Source organism: Fonsecaea erecta (genome assembly GCF_001651985.1).
Source record: "Fonsecaea erecta strain CBS 125763 chromosome Unknown Scaff3, whole genome shotgun sequence".
Classification (NCBI taxonomy): Eukaryota; Fungi; Ascomycota; class Eurotiomycetes; order Chaetothyriales; family Herpotrichiellaceae; genus Fonsecaea; species Fonsecaea erecta.
The window spans coordinates 2,684,503-2,701,108 of record NW_017387246.1 but is presented as its reverse complement, the minus strand read 5'-3'; the positions used below and the strand labels follow the sequence as shown (position 1 = coordinate 2,701,108).

General features: G+C 52.0%; 6 protein-coding genes across 6 annotated transcripts; 4 read left to right on the top strand and 2 right to left on the bottom strand.

Moving 5' to 3' along the window:
* Positions 1–149: 149 nt before the first annotated feature.
* On the bottom strand, positions 150–4,000 carry AYL99_04223 (hypothetical protein; the record flags this gene model as incomplete). Its single annotated transcript, XM_018835737.1, has 8 exons — positions 150–710; positions 777–1,925; positions 1,976–2,120; positions 2,192–2,316; positions 3,052–3,381; positions 3,433–3,672; positions 3,739–3,752; positions 3,802–4,000. 8 exons carry the CDS (start codon positions 3,998–4,000, stop codon positions 150–152), a joined length of 2,763 nt encoding a protein of 920 aa, XP_018695387.1.
* A 674-nt stretch (positions 4,001–4,674) lies between these two features.
* Positions 4,675–6,925, top strand: AYL99_04222 (hypothetical protein; the record flags this gene model as incomplete). Its single annotated transcript, XM_018835736.1, has 11 exons — positions 4,675–4,746; positions 4,796–4,836; positions 4,912–5,040; positions 5,094–5,238; positions 5,303–5,591; positions 5,641–5,736; positions 5,796–6,030; positions 6,086–6,166; positions 6,217–6,320; positions 6,372–6,469; positions 6,581–6,925. The coding sequence occupies 11 exons, from the start codon at positions 4,675–4,677 to the stop codon at positions 6,923–6,925; spliced, it is 1,635 nt and encodes a 544-aa protein (XP_018695386.1).
* Positions 6,926–7,818: 893 nt separating this feature from the next.
* On the top strand, positions 7,819–9,938 carry AYL99_04221 (hypothetical protein; the record flags this gene model as incomplete). Its single annotated transcript, XM_018835735.1, has 7 exons — positions 7,819–8,174; positions 8,241–8,450; positions 8,505–8,662; positions 8,724–9,042; positions 9,105–9,379; positions 9,437–9,644; positions 9,719–9,938. 7 exons carry the CDS (start codon positions 7,819–7,821, stop codon positions 9,936–9,938), a joined length of 1,746 nt encoding a protein of 581 aa, XP_018695385.1.
* A 383-nt stretch (positions 9,939–10,321) lies between these two features.
* AYL99_04220 (hypothetical protein) lies at positions 10,322–11,427 on the top strand (the record flags this gene model as incomplete). Its single annotated transcript, XM_018835734.1, has 4 exons — positions 10,322–10,361; positions 10,420–10,644; positions 10,729–10,745; positions 10,837–11,427. The coding sequence occupies 4 exons, from the start codon at positions 10,322–10,324 to the stop codon at positions 11,425–11,427; spliced, it is 873 nt and encodes a 290-aa protein (XP_018695384.1).
* A 246-nt stretch (positions 11,428–11,673) lies between these two features.
* AYL99_04219 (hypothetical protein) lies at positions 11,674–13,367 on the bottom strand (the record flags this gene model as incomplete). Its single annotated transcript, XM_018835733.1, has 4 exons — positions 11,674–11,893; positions 11,954–12,375; positions 12,431–12,923; positions 12,976–13,367. The coding sequence occupies 4 exons, from the start codon at positions 13,365–13,367 to the stop codon at positions 11,674–11,676; spliced, it is 1,527 nt and encodes a 508-aa protein (XP_018695383.1).
* Positions 13,368–14,409: 1,042 nt separating this feature from the next.
* On the top strand, positions 14,410–16,590 carry AYL99_04218 (hypothetical protein; the record flags this gene model as incomplete). The annotated part of the gene is made up of 6 exons (XM_018835732.1): positions 14,410–14,749; positions 14,813–15,264; positions 15,325–15,642; positions 15,745–16,021; positions 16,087–16,175; positions 16,285–16,590. 6 exons carry the CDS (start codon positions 14,410–14,412, stop codon positions 16,588–16,590), a joined length of 1,782 nt encoding a protein of 593 aa, XP_018695382.1.
* Between the last annotated feature and the right edge of the window lie 16 nt (positions 16,591–16,606).

The window sequence follows — 16,606 nt, the reverse complement described above, 5'->3', positions numbered from 1 at the left end:
CTTATCAAAAGCACGGATCCTGTCGCCGCTCCCTGTTTCAAGGAGTCTCCATGCCGGATCAAGTAAAATAGAAGCTGGCGCATGCCTTCGGAAAATACTTCCGTCTCAAAGTATCCAGCCTTTGTGCACAACTTTGGCTGCCATGATTATCACATCGGAATGAGACCCAGAAAATTCAGCGTCTCCGCAATGTTGGGATTGGCATACTCGTCGAGGAAATCGCGATCTCTGTCCACGAAGACGGCGGGGTCGTCATGAAGCGCCCCGTTGTTGCGGTCGGGCTCTTCGAGAAAGCTTGTCCGAATGCCATCGGATCCCTCCAGTCCGGCACCGTCATCCTCCACATCAACATTACTGCTAGGGATGACGAGGACGCAACGCAGCGCGGCGAGGGCTCGCTGTGCCGACCCCACCGTCATCGCCAGCGTCTCGAGCAAGCGCCCGATCTCAACGAACACCTTCTGCAGCCCGGTCTGGTCCAGCCACGGGGACTGGTCAATGTGCTCCCGCTTGAGGGCGAAGACGCAGTCGACCAGCGAGCACGTCAGGTAGTACCCGATAGGCCGCATGCAGAGGAAATGCTTCATGTAGCTCGCGATCGCGCCCACAATGTCCTTGCAGATGCTGACGCACGAGCGTTGCCGCTCGATGTCCCCTTGGGCCGACGAGACGCGCGTTTGCCGGATGATTAGGCGCAAAGATTGGTGCCACTGTCACATTCTCCATCAGTATCCCAGCTCAAACGCCGTGACAGTGCGGATCAGGGCTGCACTCACCAAGAACGCTTGTAGTTTATGACGCATGTCGGATTCAGTTGTTCCATTGCCAATCCATTCTTGGACTTTGTCGGTTTCCCAGAGCAGACCAGGCGCCAGTTCTCGATACCCGATCATCACCCGGGCGTCGGCGACCTGCACTTCGGCCCATTTGCCGGCAAACCGAGCATTGGGAGCCAAGAAGTCGGACCAGATGGACGTCCACAGTTTCGTATAGCTGACCATGCCTTCGATATATTCGAGCTTTCCGTCGTCGATTTCGGACTCACCATACATCCGAAGCGTCTCCTCCACGTTGACGTCTGCGGGTCGCAGGAGGTAGGGCGCGCCGCACCGGTAATGGACTCGCTTCTCCAGGAAATATAGGACCCACCACAGGCACCTTTTCGACACGATGTCGTCCGGATCGTGGTCCCAGCGGTTCTTGTCGTTGAGTCCGATGCTTAACGCCGCTTGTAGGGCTCGAAGGGTGTGTGTGGCCGCCGTGCGGAGCCTTTCGGCCTCCATCATGCTTCCGGCAGCTAGCACGTGGTATACGACAAGCTCAACTGAGTCTCCAACGATGTCCTCAAAGGTTTCCATGAGCTGTTTGCCCTGGAGAAACCAGTACTGGCCGGTATTAGAGTCCAGAGAGCTATTGCTTGAGGTGACAGTCTCGGCCTGGGAGAGGATATTGCACAGGATCGCAAAAGCGGTACAGTGCTGCGTGGGGATGTGAATGGTCCCTCGACGCTCGCTGTAGGAAACGGAATGCAGGGCGATGGCGAGTCGTTTCTTGAGTTTCGAGGGGCGAAAGCAAGGAGTCCAGTCGTTGAATTCGCGGAGGTACAGATCGATTTGATGTCGTAGATGGGCCGGTGAGGGCAGTGTAAGTGAAAACTTCTTACCGCCGTTCAGGAGGATCGATTCGCTCACGAGGGAGTCTGGAAGGGTGGTGCCTAGTATTGCGCTGATCTTGTTCGGGATGGCATCCGGACCTGCCCACAGGTTTGAAGGATTGAACGTGTCTGTGCAAGGCGAGCATACTGAGAGTTTGTCCTCCTCGAAATGCAACGTCGCTTGGCCGTCCAATGGGTAGAGATAGTCGGAATGTCGTTGAATATCATTCATCGCGGAGCTGGCCCGACGGCGTCGTAGTGGCTCGTTTTCCTGAACTTCTCAGAGCACTGCACGACATGCAGGCTGGTATCTTGACCTACATCATTGGCTTTAGAGAGGAGGTCGACATCGCGGCGAAGCCTCCGTATCTCCTCTCTCAGCACCTCATTGTCGTCATTCTGAGGCTGAGGCGTCTTCTTCTGTTGGCTCCCTGTGAAAGGGGCCTGTCGTGCCACAAGAAGATCCCTAGCCGAACAAGGTCAAAGCCATGCTCTGTCCAGATGAATGATGACGACGATGATGTGAGAGTGGCTTACGTGGTGGGCCTGGGTTTCAACCTCGGACGCTTTGCGGCAGATGCGGCGTGGTCTGAGTCGATTTCTGCCGACTTGCACTCGACGTCGCGGACGCGACAGCTCGGACAGGGTCGTTCTTCGGTACACTTGTCGCCCCGTTAGCGATGGCGAGATCCCTGGAAGAAATCGGGTGCAGGGAAATGTGCCCTAGTCTTGCGTCTTTGACATTCAACACTGGTACAAGTGATCGAGAGTTAGACGAGTCCGGCCCCTATCAAAATATACATCAACCTTCGTTGAAGTTCCACTTACCAGGCTCTGGACGCATATGGCCGGCGTTTGTTACCCGAATGTGGCATTTGAGAGGTTTGCAAGTCTGACATTGTTGGTCGTCTGTTTTCTTGTGTGCCAAAGAAGGAGAGAAGATGCTTAGGGGACATATAGAGGAGGCGAGAAGTGGATTAGGGAGTTCTTAGGGAGTACATAAGGAAACCTGGGGATTGCGGGGTCAGCATCGGGAGACCCTCGGCTGGATGGTTCTATATACGGATGCTGATATCGGGCTTTATCATGCGTTGAGAGGTTCGTGACTGGTATCCAGACCTAATATTGTTGGAACTTTAGGTTCTATGTAAGCATCGAGTGGAGGCTCTACCTATATCCGTTGGTTTCACACTTTCACCCGACAAGTTCAGCATTTCCCAACATCATATGGACAGCCTTGTCCGTCTCTAGAAATATACAACATTATTAGCAGTAATAAAATGTAGTCAGGATGGAGAGGGGGTCTCGTCAATTGTCACTGCAACGAAAGCAGCTCTTTTGTGGTGATTGCTAGCACCTGTCCAGCTCGGAATGACCTCTATCTACTACTTCCTGACAGCCTGCTCCTCTCCCGGTGCCAGCAAAGACTTCAGTCCACCCGTCATCAACCACTTGGACCCTTCATTGCTGAAGGGCATCCCTGGTCGGTAGAAAATTTCCTGTCCACTACATTCGGCCACTTCGCCAGTCACCCCGCGGTCTTCAACGAATCCAAGCACAGCCTTGACGATCGTCGCGGTCGGGGTGATGTACTTTTCTGGTATTCTCTTGACCAGGTCTGGGTTCACCAGTCCGGTGGCGACGAGAGCTGGGCAAATAGCATTCACCGTGATGCGCTCGCCGCGCTTCTGCAGTCTGTATGCCAGTGACTTGGTCAGTCCGATGACCTGTTTCCGTCTTCATCAGCTCAGACCTCTACCCAGACTCAGGCATCTCACCCCATGTTTCGATGCTCCATAGACGGTGACACCGGGAGCTGCGTAGATGCCAGCGATACTGCTCGTCATCACGAGGCTCCCGTCCTTAGACTTGTTTTTACGGAAGAAGTGGAGGGCGAGATAGCTGGTGTACACCACTCCCAGGAGGCAGACGTCCATGACCAATGTATCAGGCTTTGGAGGAGCACCATTGTCCTGCTCCTCTGCCGGCTCTATGATATCGGTTCGGTCAGAGATGCCCTGGTTGTGTCAAATCTTAGCCAAAGTTCCACCAGCAGAGGAGCTCCTGAGACATAAGAATCATACAGCGTTGGCAAACACTAGGCGATAGATCAGCGAAACCCTCTTTTGGGTAAGTATACCACGTACCGAGATCAAGACTATTCCACTGCTTCCAGGTTGCTGTAAAGGCCTGGGCTTGTTCTTCATAGCTGGTGACATTTGTTTCAAAGAACATGACCTGATCACCCAATCGCTTGGCGACCTGTTCGCCAGCACTGCGATCCTTGTCCGCAATGGTAACCTTCCAATCTTGCTCGACAAGGCTCTCGACGACCGCCAAGCCCATTCCGGACGCTGCGAGGAGTAATCATAGTGAGCGACCGCGAGGGCAAGAGTCGACTTTCCAAACACTCTCTATCTGGGGGCGCTCACCACCACCAGTAACTAAGGCGACTCGAGATCTCATCTTTGGCGAAAGTGGCAGTCAACAACTACCGTTCTAGGTCTTGGAAGGGATGCCAAGAGCAGATTCTGAGAGTTGTTCAAGGGAAAGATTGTCGTGCGTCTGACCTCATCCACTTCATTTGTGAAGGATGGGCTAGATGAGGCTCAACGAATGCTTCAACCAAGCTTGATGGGGATCACGGGCTACAGGCCACGCAACTGAAGAGATTTCGGATGAGACCGACTCTGAATTGACTCGGGGAGGTAATTCCTGGTGGTCATCCTAGGCTCGATTTGTTTTTTGAGCCCGGAAAGGATTGTTTCTACATCGGACAATCGGAATCCTTCTGTGGGACAACACTGCCGAGGTGCCAGGGCTTTTGAGCCACGCCTCTAAGAAGAGTATGATACCAGCAGTATACTTGGATCGATTCCACGTCAAAGGAGTCATTGACCCAAATGCGATGGGATAAAGTTATCATACCACCAACTTCTCGTCCTCCATCCACTCGACTCACAGTCTAGTCTAGGTTTCATTGTATTCGGCAACACTTATATCCCAGATCTATCAGCGCAATGTCCACCTACTTGGGCGCTGTGCCCATCTCTCCCACAGCGTCCGTCGTTGCCGCCATAGGAACTGGTTTGGTCAGTGTCTTGACTAGAACTCGTGGTTTGTCGCCTAACGGGAGTCCAGGTTGGACATGTGGTCTACAATCGACATGAGCCAACTATTCGGTAGGGCAGACTATTGCCTTCCAAGACCGCCTCCTTCCCAGGGTTTTATAGTACCTTTGGCTTACAATGAAACAGGAGTTTCATCCGTGACTTCCTGGCCACGGTAGCTATTTTTACCGGTCTTGCTTTCCTGGGTTCTCAAAACTCCAGGTCAACCATGTTTGCCGTGATTACTTTTCCATTGATTGAGCTTGCCGCATTGGGGTAGGCTCAACATCGAAATCCATCCGTTTGTTGTTAATAACAGCTTGTTCCAGGCTCAGTATTGCGCTATATCGCCTCTTCTTCCATCCGCTGAGGCGATTCCCGGGGCCATGGTCTGCGAAACTCACGAAGTGGACTGGTGCTTATTGGGCCTCGACTGGCAAGCTTCACGAGATTATTCCAGCACTTCATGAGAAGGTACTGATGTTCCACCTCTTATATCGATATCTTGACACCACTCACCAATGAATATCTCTGACAGTACGGTGATGTTGTCCGGATCGGGCCCAATGAGCTTTCCTTTGCAGATGCAAAGGCCATCAAATTCTTACACGGGCCTCAAGGCTCCAAGCTTCCGAGGGGACCATATCATGACGGATCCGTCTATGGCTCTCGGGGGACTGCCATGCCCAATACTCGCGATTGGCACGACCACAAAGTTCGCCGGCGCATGTGGGACCATGGATTCACTCAAAATCAGCTCAGGTCTTATGAACCCCGTGTGATAGCGCTGCTGGATGTTCTCTGCGCACGATTGAGAGAGCTCGATGGTTGGTGATAGAGCCAATTCCGTCCCTGAACTATCTAACAGGGGGACAGGACAAGTCGTAGACCTTGGATGCTGGCTCGACTATGTCACATTCGACGTGATGGGTGACTTGGCTTTCAGCAAATCGTTCGGACTCCTTAATGATGGTACCTCTTTGACCACCTGCCCCAGCAACCTTCGATTTCAGACATTGACATTGGTGCAGATGGCCCCCGCTACTATTCCAAGGCTGTTAGAAGTGGCCTCCGACTTCGAAATATCATCTCAAATGTCCCGTGGATGTCTCCTGTCGCCTATCTCCTTCCCATGAACAAGGAATTCAAGGAGAATGCTGGAAGATTCAGGGCACTGTCCAAGCAGTCATATAAGGAGAGACTGGCGAAGGGCACAGAACCAAATGACATCTTCACGCATATATTGGCTGGTGACAAGGACGGGGTGTTAGTTTTTCAATCAAGAAGTGATATCTCTTCAGAACTGACTCATTGCACCCAGAAAAACGAGAGAAGCAGATGTCGAGGCAGATGCTCCGATTTTGATCATCGCTGGAAGCGACACGAGCTCGATTACTTCTACGTATGTTGGCAGTCTGTATTCATACTTCGATCCGCTAACCGTCCATGCAGATTCATCTTTTATTTCATTACCAAGGACAAACTGGTCTATTCGAGACTCCGGGACGAAATCGATAACGCCCTGAAAGGAAAATCTATCTCCTCGGATTTGCTAGGTAGCAGACTGTCCAAGCACAACCCATTCTGTGGATACTAACAACTCAAAGCACCCGACAAGTGCCCCTATCTGAATGGGGTTATCTACGAGGCGCTCCGCATCTGGCCTCCAGGCCCCAACAACCCACAACGTCGTACTCTAGACCATGTTTGGCACGAAGTTGATGGGCTGATGATTCCTCCCAAGACACAGGCAAGTTGGATACATTGCGGAGTTCGTTGCCAATTTAGAGATCAGACATTGACGTGAATCTTGTAGGTGGGCACGCACGTCTTGACGGTCCAACGAAGTCCGGAGAATTTCACCAACCCACTCGAATTCGTTCCAGAGCGATGGGACGACACCCAGCGCGATCCGAACTGGAAGCACAACCCACAGGCGTGGATCCCCTTCCAAACGGGAGCCTATGCCTGTGCTGGGAAGCAACTTGCGTTGGGTGAGCTACGGCTCCTCGTTGCCGCGCTTGTCCACAACTTTGATATCATCATGCCCGACGACTTTGACGTCGAGGCATTCGACAGCAGCATCAAGAGTTTCCAGTCATTGGTTATGGGCCCGCTTCCGTTGCTTATTAAATCGCGGGCTGCTGTTGGGGAGAAGTGAGTACACGGCAGGGATAAGACTGAATAATCTATCGAGGCCACCTCCAGCCCCGGGATATGTAGCTCAACTCGGCACCCAGAGCGTTTTGGTCAGAAGGTGCTTGGACGAAGGAGACTGCGGACAGGATAAGTCCAAGTGTAGAACTGTTGTAGGATTCTCGCTGGAGAGGAAATAAAACAGATTTTCTGCGTCTAGAGTTCGTTTCTTTGCACATTCGTCTCCAAACTATCGTACCTTCTGGGCTGATCCGCTATGCTTCTTTGGCCCATATCTATGACTGTTCTCTTTTTACTTTACAGGGAGATGGGCGAGATGGAAGAGTGGATGGTGTGAGATGGGGTACGGACCAAGGCTGAACATGCAAGAGCAAAATCCTATTCTAAGCATCCGCTGTGTATGACTGTAACTGGCATGTTATGTGGTAGGTAAAGGGAATGGGTGTCTGAGAGCAATAGCGGTGGTCACGGAAACAAAACAAGAAGCCTTTCGGAATCCTTCTTTCGGAACGACCGGCCGCGACTGATTGGCTCTTCTTTCCGGGCCTCGGTCCTGGAGCTGATCAGGAACATATTTCGCGTAGCAGATGCTCGAGCACTGGAAGACCATGGACAATGTGCACAGCGACAGCATCCCCTTGTGCTCCAGGCGTGCCTCTCGGCAGATAGAACCGGGCTCTGGAGGTCCAGTCGCGAGATAATATGGCAATATAGTTTAAGCAGGTGTACTATGTGGCAGAGCCTGATTGAAAAAGCCAGGGTTGAGAGGAGGCGTTTTCTTTGCTATTCGGCATCTCCAAGAACTCGATATCACGTATCGACTTGTCTCTGGGCTGATGCTTGCCAATCATTGAATCTATCTCCCGTCTGAACGAGGGGCAGGTCTTAGAATTCAACATGGGTGACCCTACCGCAGATTCTAATGCATTGAATCTAGCAGTGGACCAAAAGGATGATATAGAAGGAAGAAACCTCAAGCCGCAAAGTGGCATCAAAGAGCAATACGTCGTCTCGCAAGATCATATTCACAAGAAACGCCCGCTGCGCATGATCTGCATCGGCGCTGGCATCGCAGGGATCGCGGCCGCATACAAGTACCAGCGACGGCTCAGCGATGTCTCGTTCAGCATCTACGAAAAGAACCACGACGTCGGCGGTACGTGGCTGGAGAATCGATATCCCGGATGTGCGTGCGACATTCCTGCACATGGGTACACGTATTCTTGGGAGGGAAATCCCGAGTGGTCACGATTGTTTGTCCTTTGCCACAACCCATATATTTGTCGAGATGATCGATTATTCTCTAACTTCGTCCTTAGCTACGTGGAAGCCCCCGAAATCCACGCTTATTTCAAAGGATGTGCCGTCAAATGGGACTGCATGAAGTACATCAAACTAGGACACCGGGTCATTCGAGTCGAGTGGTCATCCACCGATTCCGTGTGGGAGGTGACTGTAGAGGTTCTCGCAACCGGGGCTATAATTCACGATCGCTGTGAGGTTCTGCTCAGTGCCACTGGAGTTCTGAAGTATTTCGCGATCGAGCACTGAGCTAGAGGTATTGGCTAATCATTTGTTCTTAGCAACTGGAAGTGGCCTGCGATAGACGGCCTCAACAATTTCAAAGGCAAACTGCTCCATTCAGCCCGGTGGGATGATTCGTATGATTTCACAGACAAAACTGTGGCAGTCATCGGTGCCGGCTCTTCTGCTATTCAAATAGTGCCGAATCTTACTCCCAGTATGTCTGGCTCTCGAGATCCCAACGTATCTATCTAGGCTAACTCTTCCTCCTCTCGAAGAGGCCCGCAAGATGATCAATTTCATTCGCTCCCCGACCTGGATAACACCCGAGTTTAGCCAGTCCCTGGCTACGGAAGGCCGGGACACGAAATTCGCTGCGGAGGAAATCGAGCGGTTTAAAACTGACAAAAAGTACTTTCTCCAATATCGCAAACTGGTCCAGAACACGGGGAGTTCGAATTTTGGGACCTTCTACAAAGGATCACCCCGCCAGCTGGAGGCGGTCAAGAATTTCTCCGCGATGATGAAGAAACGACTAAAAGACGACGAAGCGCTGGCCGCCCAATTCATTCCAAAATTTCCGGTGGGATGTCGTAGGTATGTGCTAAGATTCGCAGGCTAAGCATATATATCGTCGCTCGACTAACTATGAAAACAAGATATACACCTGGCAGCGGATATCTAGAAGCTCTCGTGGCAGATAATTCCCAGGTGATCATGAACGAAATCGATCACATTGATTCCAAGGGGCTCGTCACCAAGGATGGAAATCATTATGCCGTTGACGCCCTCATCTGTGCCACTGGTTTCGACACCTCTTTCAGACCGGCATTTCCAGTCATCGGGCTGGACGGTCGGAATCTCGCAGAATACTGGGGAGAAGAGCCTCTACATTACCTGTCAATTGCAGTCCCCGGATTTCCCAACTATTTTAGTAGGTCAACAGCTGTCAATAATGCTCGTCCCCTCAAATCCGTCTAATCATGCGCAGTTATCGGAGGTCCCAATAGCCCGATTGCAAATGGCTCATTGATCTCTGGGCTCGAGGTCGAGATCGACTACGCTTACAGCTGTGTTGAAAAGATGCAGACCGAGGACGTCGCCTCATTGGAAGTTAAGGAAGAAGCCATGCAAGACTTCATAGAGCACCGGAACGAGGCCATGAAGGCGTTCGTCTGGAGTGGCGAGTGTCGGAGCTGGTGAGTCCCGAATGACACGTTTCCGAGATCTCGACAACTTCATCTGACCACACACTTCGTGTTTTGCCTTACAGGTACAAGAATGGAAAATTGGACGGCCCGGTCATAGGGCCGTGGCCTGGCTCGTCCTGGCACTTCAACGAGGCACTAGCGACGCCCCGGTTTGAGGACTACAATTTGCGTTACGTGCGGCGCAACCGGTTTGCATATTTGGGATATGGCCGAACGCGGCGAGAAGAGCTGGGAGAAAGCACCGCGGAGCATTTGACGGAGGAAGGAATCGTTGGTACATAAAGTGTAACCGCCAACATTATTAGGTTGACAGCACCGAGGATACAGTCACCATGTATGTAGCATAAAAACGGTAAATGCAGTAGCTAGTATCAAACTCTATCCGGCAATTCAATTGAGTCTACGCCAACGTTAGAATCCCCAAAGGCTATATCTATTATAGATGCTAGGACGATCACATCTCACAGGTCTGAGCCGAGGCTCCCGGAAACATTCCATCAGGAACATGCAATCATCTGCCGTGCATGCAGGCTATCAGCATAGTACTGTATCAGTCCAACTCGAGCCGTGAAATGATATCAAAGTTCCGATCACTTCTCTCTATACACGCTGGTACTTGCCCTTCACGTGCAATTGCAGAAGCATCAGGTAACACTCTCTCAAAGATGCAGCTTTTGAATGGCGTTGCGCTCGTGATCGGCGGTGGTATGGCACAATCTTTCGCGACTCAGGTCGAATCAACACCACGAACTGACTAGCCCAGGTTCTGGGATAGGCCGGGCTGTCGCTCTGGCCTGTGCCAACAGCGGATGCCGAGCGGTTGTGATTGCAGATGTCAATTCAGATGGAATTCAGGATGTGAAACGTACCATTTTGGCCATTGACGCAAACGTCAAGGTGCTTCCCCTGTTGGTCGATGTTACGAACCCGGACTCGGTGGCTGCGATGGTAAGAGAGACAGCAGAGGCTTTCGGCAGGCTCGACTACGGTAAGAAGGACCTCTCTCCCTTCAAATATGGGACTAGATCTTGTGAACTTTGTTCGCTCTGAAGCTAACCCACGTTTCGACCAGCATTCAATGTTGCAGGGGTAAGTGAGTGTCTGTGAAGGCCGGAATTTCATGCATATATGTCCTCTATACGCGGCTCGAGCCATCTTGCTAACGGTCGTTGGTCTGAAGATATCCGTCAAGGCCCGTGTCTCTGCCAGCAAGTATCCAACAGAGGAATACGACGACATCCAAGCCGTCAACACACGAGGCCTTCTCCTTTGTACTCAGGCCGAAATCCGAGCCATGTCGGGGCAGGAACCCATTGTCACGGTCGACACGCACAGCCCGGTGCGTGCCCAGCGAGGGAGCATCGTCAACATCGGGTCGACGTGTTCGTTCTCTGTCATTTCGGAAATGCTTCCCTACGTCGCCTCTAAACATGCCGTGATTGGCATCACAAAAGCCGCAGCCATCGATCATGCAGCCGACAAAATTCGCATCAATGCGATCTGTCCTGGGCTCGTGGAGACTCCCATGATTGCCAGGAGAAGACAACAGCTGCTGGAACGACAGATGGACGGATCTCCGGACACATCTCTTCTTGACGGGAACAATTCCACTGGTACGTGGAAACCGGCGGACATGTACAACACTCCCATGAGCCGGTTGGCGCAGCCGGAAGAAGTGGCTGATACATGCATCTTCCTTGCCAGTTCCATGGCGAGCCACATCACGGCCTCTTCTCTTACGGTGGATGGTGGCCGGTCTGCCTCATATTAACTATCAGTTGGAATACTTGTGATTGTTAGGTAAGTATAGAGCAGAGGGTCTTTCTCGATTTATATGGGCTTTCCTGTCCACACATATCTCTATCTACCAGATAATTGACGCAGAGCATATCAGTGGGAATGCTTGTTGCTGAGGCGGACTTAACGCGTTAGCCTACAGCTCCTATAGTATCGCGACAACCTGAACCTTTTGTTGTGCTGCTCTCATGCTCGATTTGGCCATGGGAAGGACACACGCCTACAAATTTTCGCTCTCATAGACCTCCTTCTCGCTCTTGATCATTTCGTCCTGAGTCTCGACGATGAGGTCGTCGCCGAACAGTTTTCCTATCTCTTCCAGAGGCTTCCCCTTCGTCTCCTTTGCCAGAAAGATGAAAATGATGAGGAAGACCGTTCCACAGGCTAAGAAAGTAAGATAGAATTTCCAGCCGATGGTTGAAAAAGCGTAGATCGAAGCCCTAGATAATGGTAGCTTAGTATCAGTTCCCATTTACATGAAGCAGCCGGGTTATACTTACTCGACGTAGACCATGTCGATGAGATACAGCGTGGCAATTCCGATCGCAGATCCCCTCGCACGAAGATGAGCTGGCCAGATCTCGCTAATGTAGGTGAATGAAGCCCCCTCGACGAATGCACCGTAAGACAACATGAAGAGCCAAAAGATGGCAACGATAGCACGCTGAGCCGGTAAATTGGTCGTCCCGGCGTATGTGGCAATTAAACCCGTGGCAATCGCGAGCAAGACGAGTTGAGCAGTGATACCCACCACCATCATCTTCACACGACCGACCTTGTCGATGAAAAATGATCCTATAAAATTGTCCACCATTCCCGATGTTGCGTACCCTGATGTCAGGCAAAGCTGGGCGACTGGTCCGAATCCGATCGACTCATAGATGACAGGACCATAGACCACGATTACCACGTTACCTGCAGACTGGAAAGAGGTTAGCGTACAACCAGAGAGATCCCTCGCCAAATGCACTCCTTACTTGAGCCATGAGCATAGTGATGATACAGAGAGCCAGTCTGGACCGGTATTGCTTCGCTGTAAGCATCTGCCACAAGGAGACTTCGTTATTGCGTTCGAACTCTATTTGGCGTGTGATCTGCTGCATCTCAAGCCGCACGAAGTCATGCGAGCTCTCATCGCCTGCCCTGCAATGAAGCTTGTTGAGAACGTCCCCCGCTTCTGAGTGTCGACCCTTCATCACCAGCCATCGCGGTGACTCCGGGACGAAGTAAACGAAACAGAAGACGACCAGCGATGGGACGCAACACAGCGCGAAAGGGATTCGCCACTGCACTCCGCCGGCCGGAACGAAGTAGAAGGCAAGGCCGAGCCAATTCGAAATGACATAGCCAAGGCAGTTGAGGATTCCGACCAAGGCTACCATCAGGCCTCTATGGTGCGGAGGTGCCAGCTCCGACAGGCTGAGGCAGCAAATGGTGATATATGCCCCGGAGGTCCAACCAGCTATCGTTCTGGGCTCGGTCAATTCGGTGGAGAATTCCAATGGACTGAGGTAGCACCTACCGAAACACAAGCAGCATTGCAATGTGCACGCTCCCTGCAATGAGACCGGAACACACAGTCGCCACGAAAGCTGTAACCAAGAGGGCCAATTTCCGGCCCCAGCGATCCGCAATGTAGCTGGCATTGAAGGATCCAAAGAAGGCGCCCCCGAAATATACGCCATTGATCGCGCCAATAAGCGCTGTATCTTGAGAAGAAGCCGTGTTGAAGTGGAAATATTCGAGGAACGTGGGCTGGCCCAAGGCGGTGCTCATGACACCCGTCATCATGCCGGAGGCGGTCGCGCCGATGGCAATGATGGCGACGATGAGATAGTTGTATAGATACAGCTTCTCCCGGGCCACCACAGCAGTCTGGTGTTCTGCCGTAGCAGATAACATTTCCTTGGTCATGCTGCCGAATGTGGACAATTGGTACTGGTGACGAGATGGCGATGAGGAGGATGTCGAACTTCAAAGCAAGAGGAACACGGAAGCGAGGTTGGCAAGAGGAATCTCACAGATTGATCATACGACTCTGAATACCCCGGGCATATCGCCATCCGTGCCCTTTAATGGTCCTATGAACGTCGCTCGAAGTTATCGGAATTGTCATTTTCGGAATATTCGACGGGAACTCCGCAAAGCTGTCTCCACGGGGTTCCCCAGACTTTTCGCAAAGTCGGAATCAATGCGGTCTTAAAAAGCTCTTTGAACCCAGGCCAAAAGCTTTGTCAATTGCCGTGTGCGAGAGCCGACCAGTTGGGAGTCCAGCCGTGAGTGCCTCCCGTCCTCCTCTCATTACGGTTGAAACGTCTTTTCCTACCAATGAGTTTCGACGCCTTGGAAAGAAATGGACCAAGCTGTTCCGCCCTCGAGGCCCAGGAGCAGCTCTGAGGCGCGTAGCTCGCTGTGGGAAGTCCAGCCTTCTTTAGCAGGTACTTCTCTCGATAATTGTTGGGCCTAGAAATCCGGTTGCCACTGAAAATAATGCCGAGGGCTTGTTGGGCTAGCAAGGACGTCTCTGTTCTCGCCAAGCAGAGTTCAGTCGTCATACAACCACACTTCACCGTGGCTCAGTCTCTCTCTTTTAAGTTTGAATACACGACTGGGTTCCGGAGAGATCCAGATTCAGCGTTGAGTATGGAAGGCATCCTCACAACTTGCTGCTGAAGAGGTCCATGTGGGGCGACGCCTCAGTAGCCCCAACGCGAGGCTGACCAATGATGGCAACGACTGGGGTTTCCCGTGGGGATTGGGAATACACGTCCCACTCAGCTCACAGTACTTTCGAATGTCTTCGAGGCATATATATGCCAGTATGTCACAGAGTGAGGGTTCTATGCATCTCGTCCGGGTACTTGATAAACAATATCTTGTGCTCGGTTGAACCACCCCTCCCCCTACAGACTCTTGGCTCTGCTTTTTACACGGGCAATCGGTTGAATGCCCAGCCATGACTTCCATTTCTCTCCTCGACTCACTCAAGGACGAGGATCTGATAACTCCACCAGATGTCTCCTCAACTGTTCTGAGAGAGGCTCTCAAAAGCATCAGCCTCGTCGTCGGGCCGGAGAACGTGCACGTCTGCACCAGGGAAACCATGAAGCCCGATGAGGACGGACACTACTACAACCTTCCAAAAGAACATGATCTGTTTTACATTTTGGAGAAAGACGTTTTCCTCGCCAGTGCGTTGGTCCGGCCAGGTTCAACAGAAGACGTTGCTGCCATTGTAAAACTAGCCAACAAATATTTGACACCGCTGTGGCCCGTCTCCATGGGCAGAAATCTTGGTAAATATGCACAATATCTGTCTCGGCTGTGAAGGTCTTCTAATCAGGACTAAACAACGACAGGGTATGGAGGCTCGGCACCACGCCTTCGTGGCAGCATTGTTCTTGACATGGGTGCCCGCATGAACAAAGTGCTGCAAGTCAGTGACCGAGACTGTACTTGCCTTCTCGAGCCTGGCGTGTCATATTTCGCACTCTATGATTATCTGCAGAAGAATGGATTCAAGCACCTCTGGATCGACAACCCTGATCTGGGAGGTGGTTCGGTCGTGGGCAACGCTCTCGATCGAGGCGCCGGGTACACCCCTTATGGAGACCACTTCTCGTTCCATTGTGGGATGGAAGTCGTCCTGCCCAGTGGCGAAGTGATGCGCACGGGGATGGGCGCCTTGCCAAACAACAACACCTGGCAGACTTTCCAGTACGGTTTCGGTCCCTATCCTGACGGAATCTTTACTCAATCGAACTACGGCATTGTCACGAAGATGGGATTCTGGCTCATGCCTGACCCTGGCGTAAGGCCTCTTCTTCTTCCTCTAAGTTTGATCCGTGTGTTGGCTGACCGTGCTGCCCAGGGCTACCAATCCTACCTGTTCTCTTTCCAGAATGAGACTGATCTCCCGGCAATTGTCGAAGCCATCCGTGTTCTGCGGATTGGCATGGTCATCCAGAATGCGCCAACGATCAGATCGACGCTCCTCGATGCAGCTGTCTACGCTCAGAAATCTCAATATACAGACTCCAAAGAAGTTCTGAGCGACAGTGAGATTGACGCCATCGCCAAAAAGATCGGGGTGGGTCGATGGAACATCTACGGGGCCATGTACGGCCCGAAGCCCATGCGTGATCTGCAGTGGGAGGTTCTGAAAAGTACATTCATGCAAATTCCTGGGGTGGGTCCAATTGATGGCTGTCATATAGCAGACCTGAGCACCAGTGGCTATTCTTGCTTTCCTCCACGAGATGTCCTAGTTTCCTGACCACCTTCTTTGCAGGCAAAGTATGAATTTCCGGAGCCTCTGAAAGAGGGCACCCAGAAAACCGTTCTTCACATGCGGGAGGAAACGCTCAAGGGCATACCCAACACCTACGAGCTTGGATGGCTGGATTGGACCTGCAAGCGCGGTTCGCTGCTGGGATTTTCGCCCATCTCGCCCGCCACTGGTGTCGACGCCAACAAGCAGTATGAAATGGTGAAACGGAGGCTCGGCGAGTTCGGGTTCGACTACCTGGGCACTTTTGTCGTGGGATGGCGCGAGCTTCATCATATCGGTTCGTTTGTGCTTCCGTCGCACGGACATTTGACTGTTAGATGCTGATCAACGATTCCGTCATAGTGTGCTTGACCTTTGACAAGTCGGACCCTGATTGCCGCAGAAGGGCACATCGATGCATTGAACTCTTGATCGACGATGCGGCAGCCGAGGTAAGCTGGAACGATCAATCATTTCACCCTTCCGAGCACTCAACCGGACCTTTCAAACCAGTCCTACACGTCAAAGGTCCGGAGCCATGGCTAAACCTTCATCCCTTAGGGCTACGGCGAGTACAGGACGCACCTGTGCTACATGGACCAGATTGTGAGCGTGTACAATTGGAACAACGGAGCCTCGCTGAAATTTAACGAGCAGCTCAAGGACAGTCTAGATCCGAACGGCATCCTGGCTCCTGGGAAGAGTGGCGTGTGGCCGAAGCGGCTACGCGGTCGAGGATTCGAGATCCCGAGGACCCGGCCATATGAGACAGAAGGTGGACGACCGAAGGATGCTGAGCGTGACCTAGAATCCAAAGCCACAGATGATACTGAAGCATCGGCAGGGCAGTTGGCTGCGAGTCTGTAAATCGAAAGGAAATTTC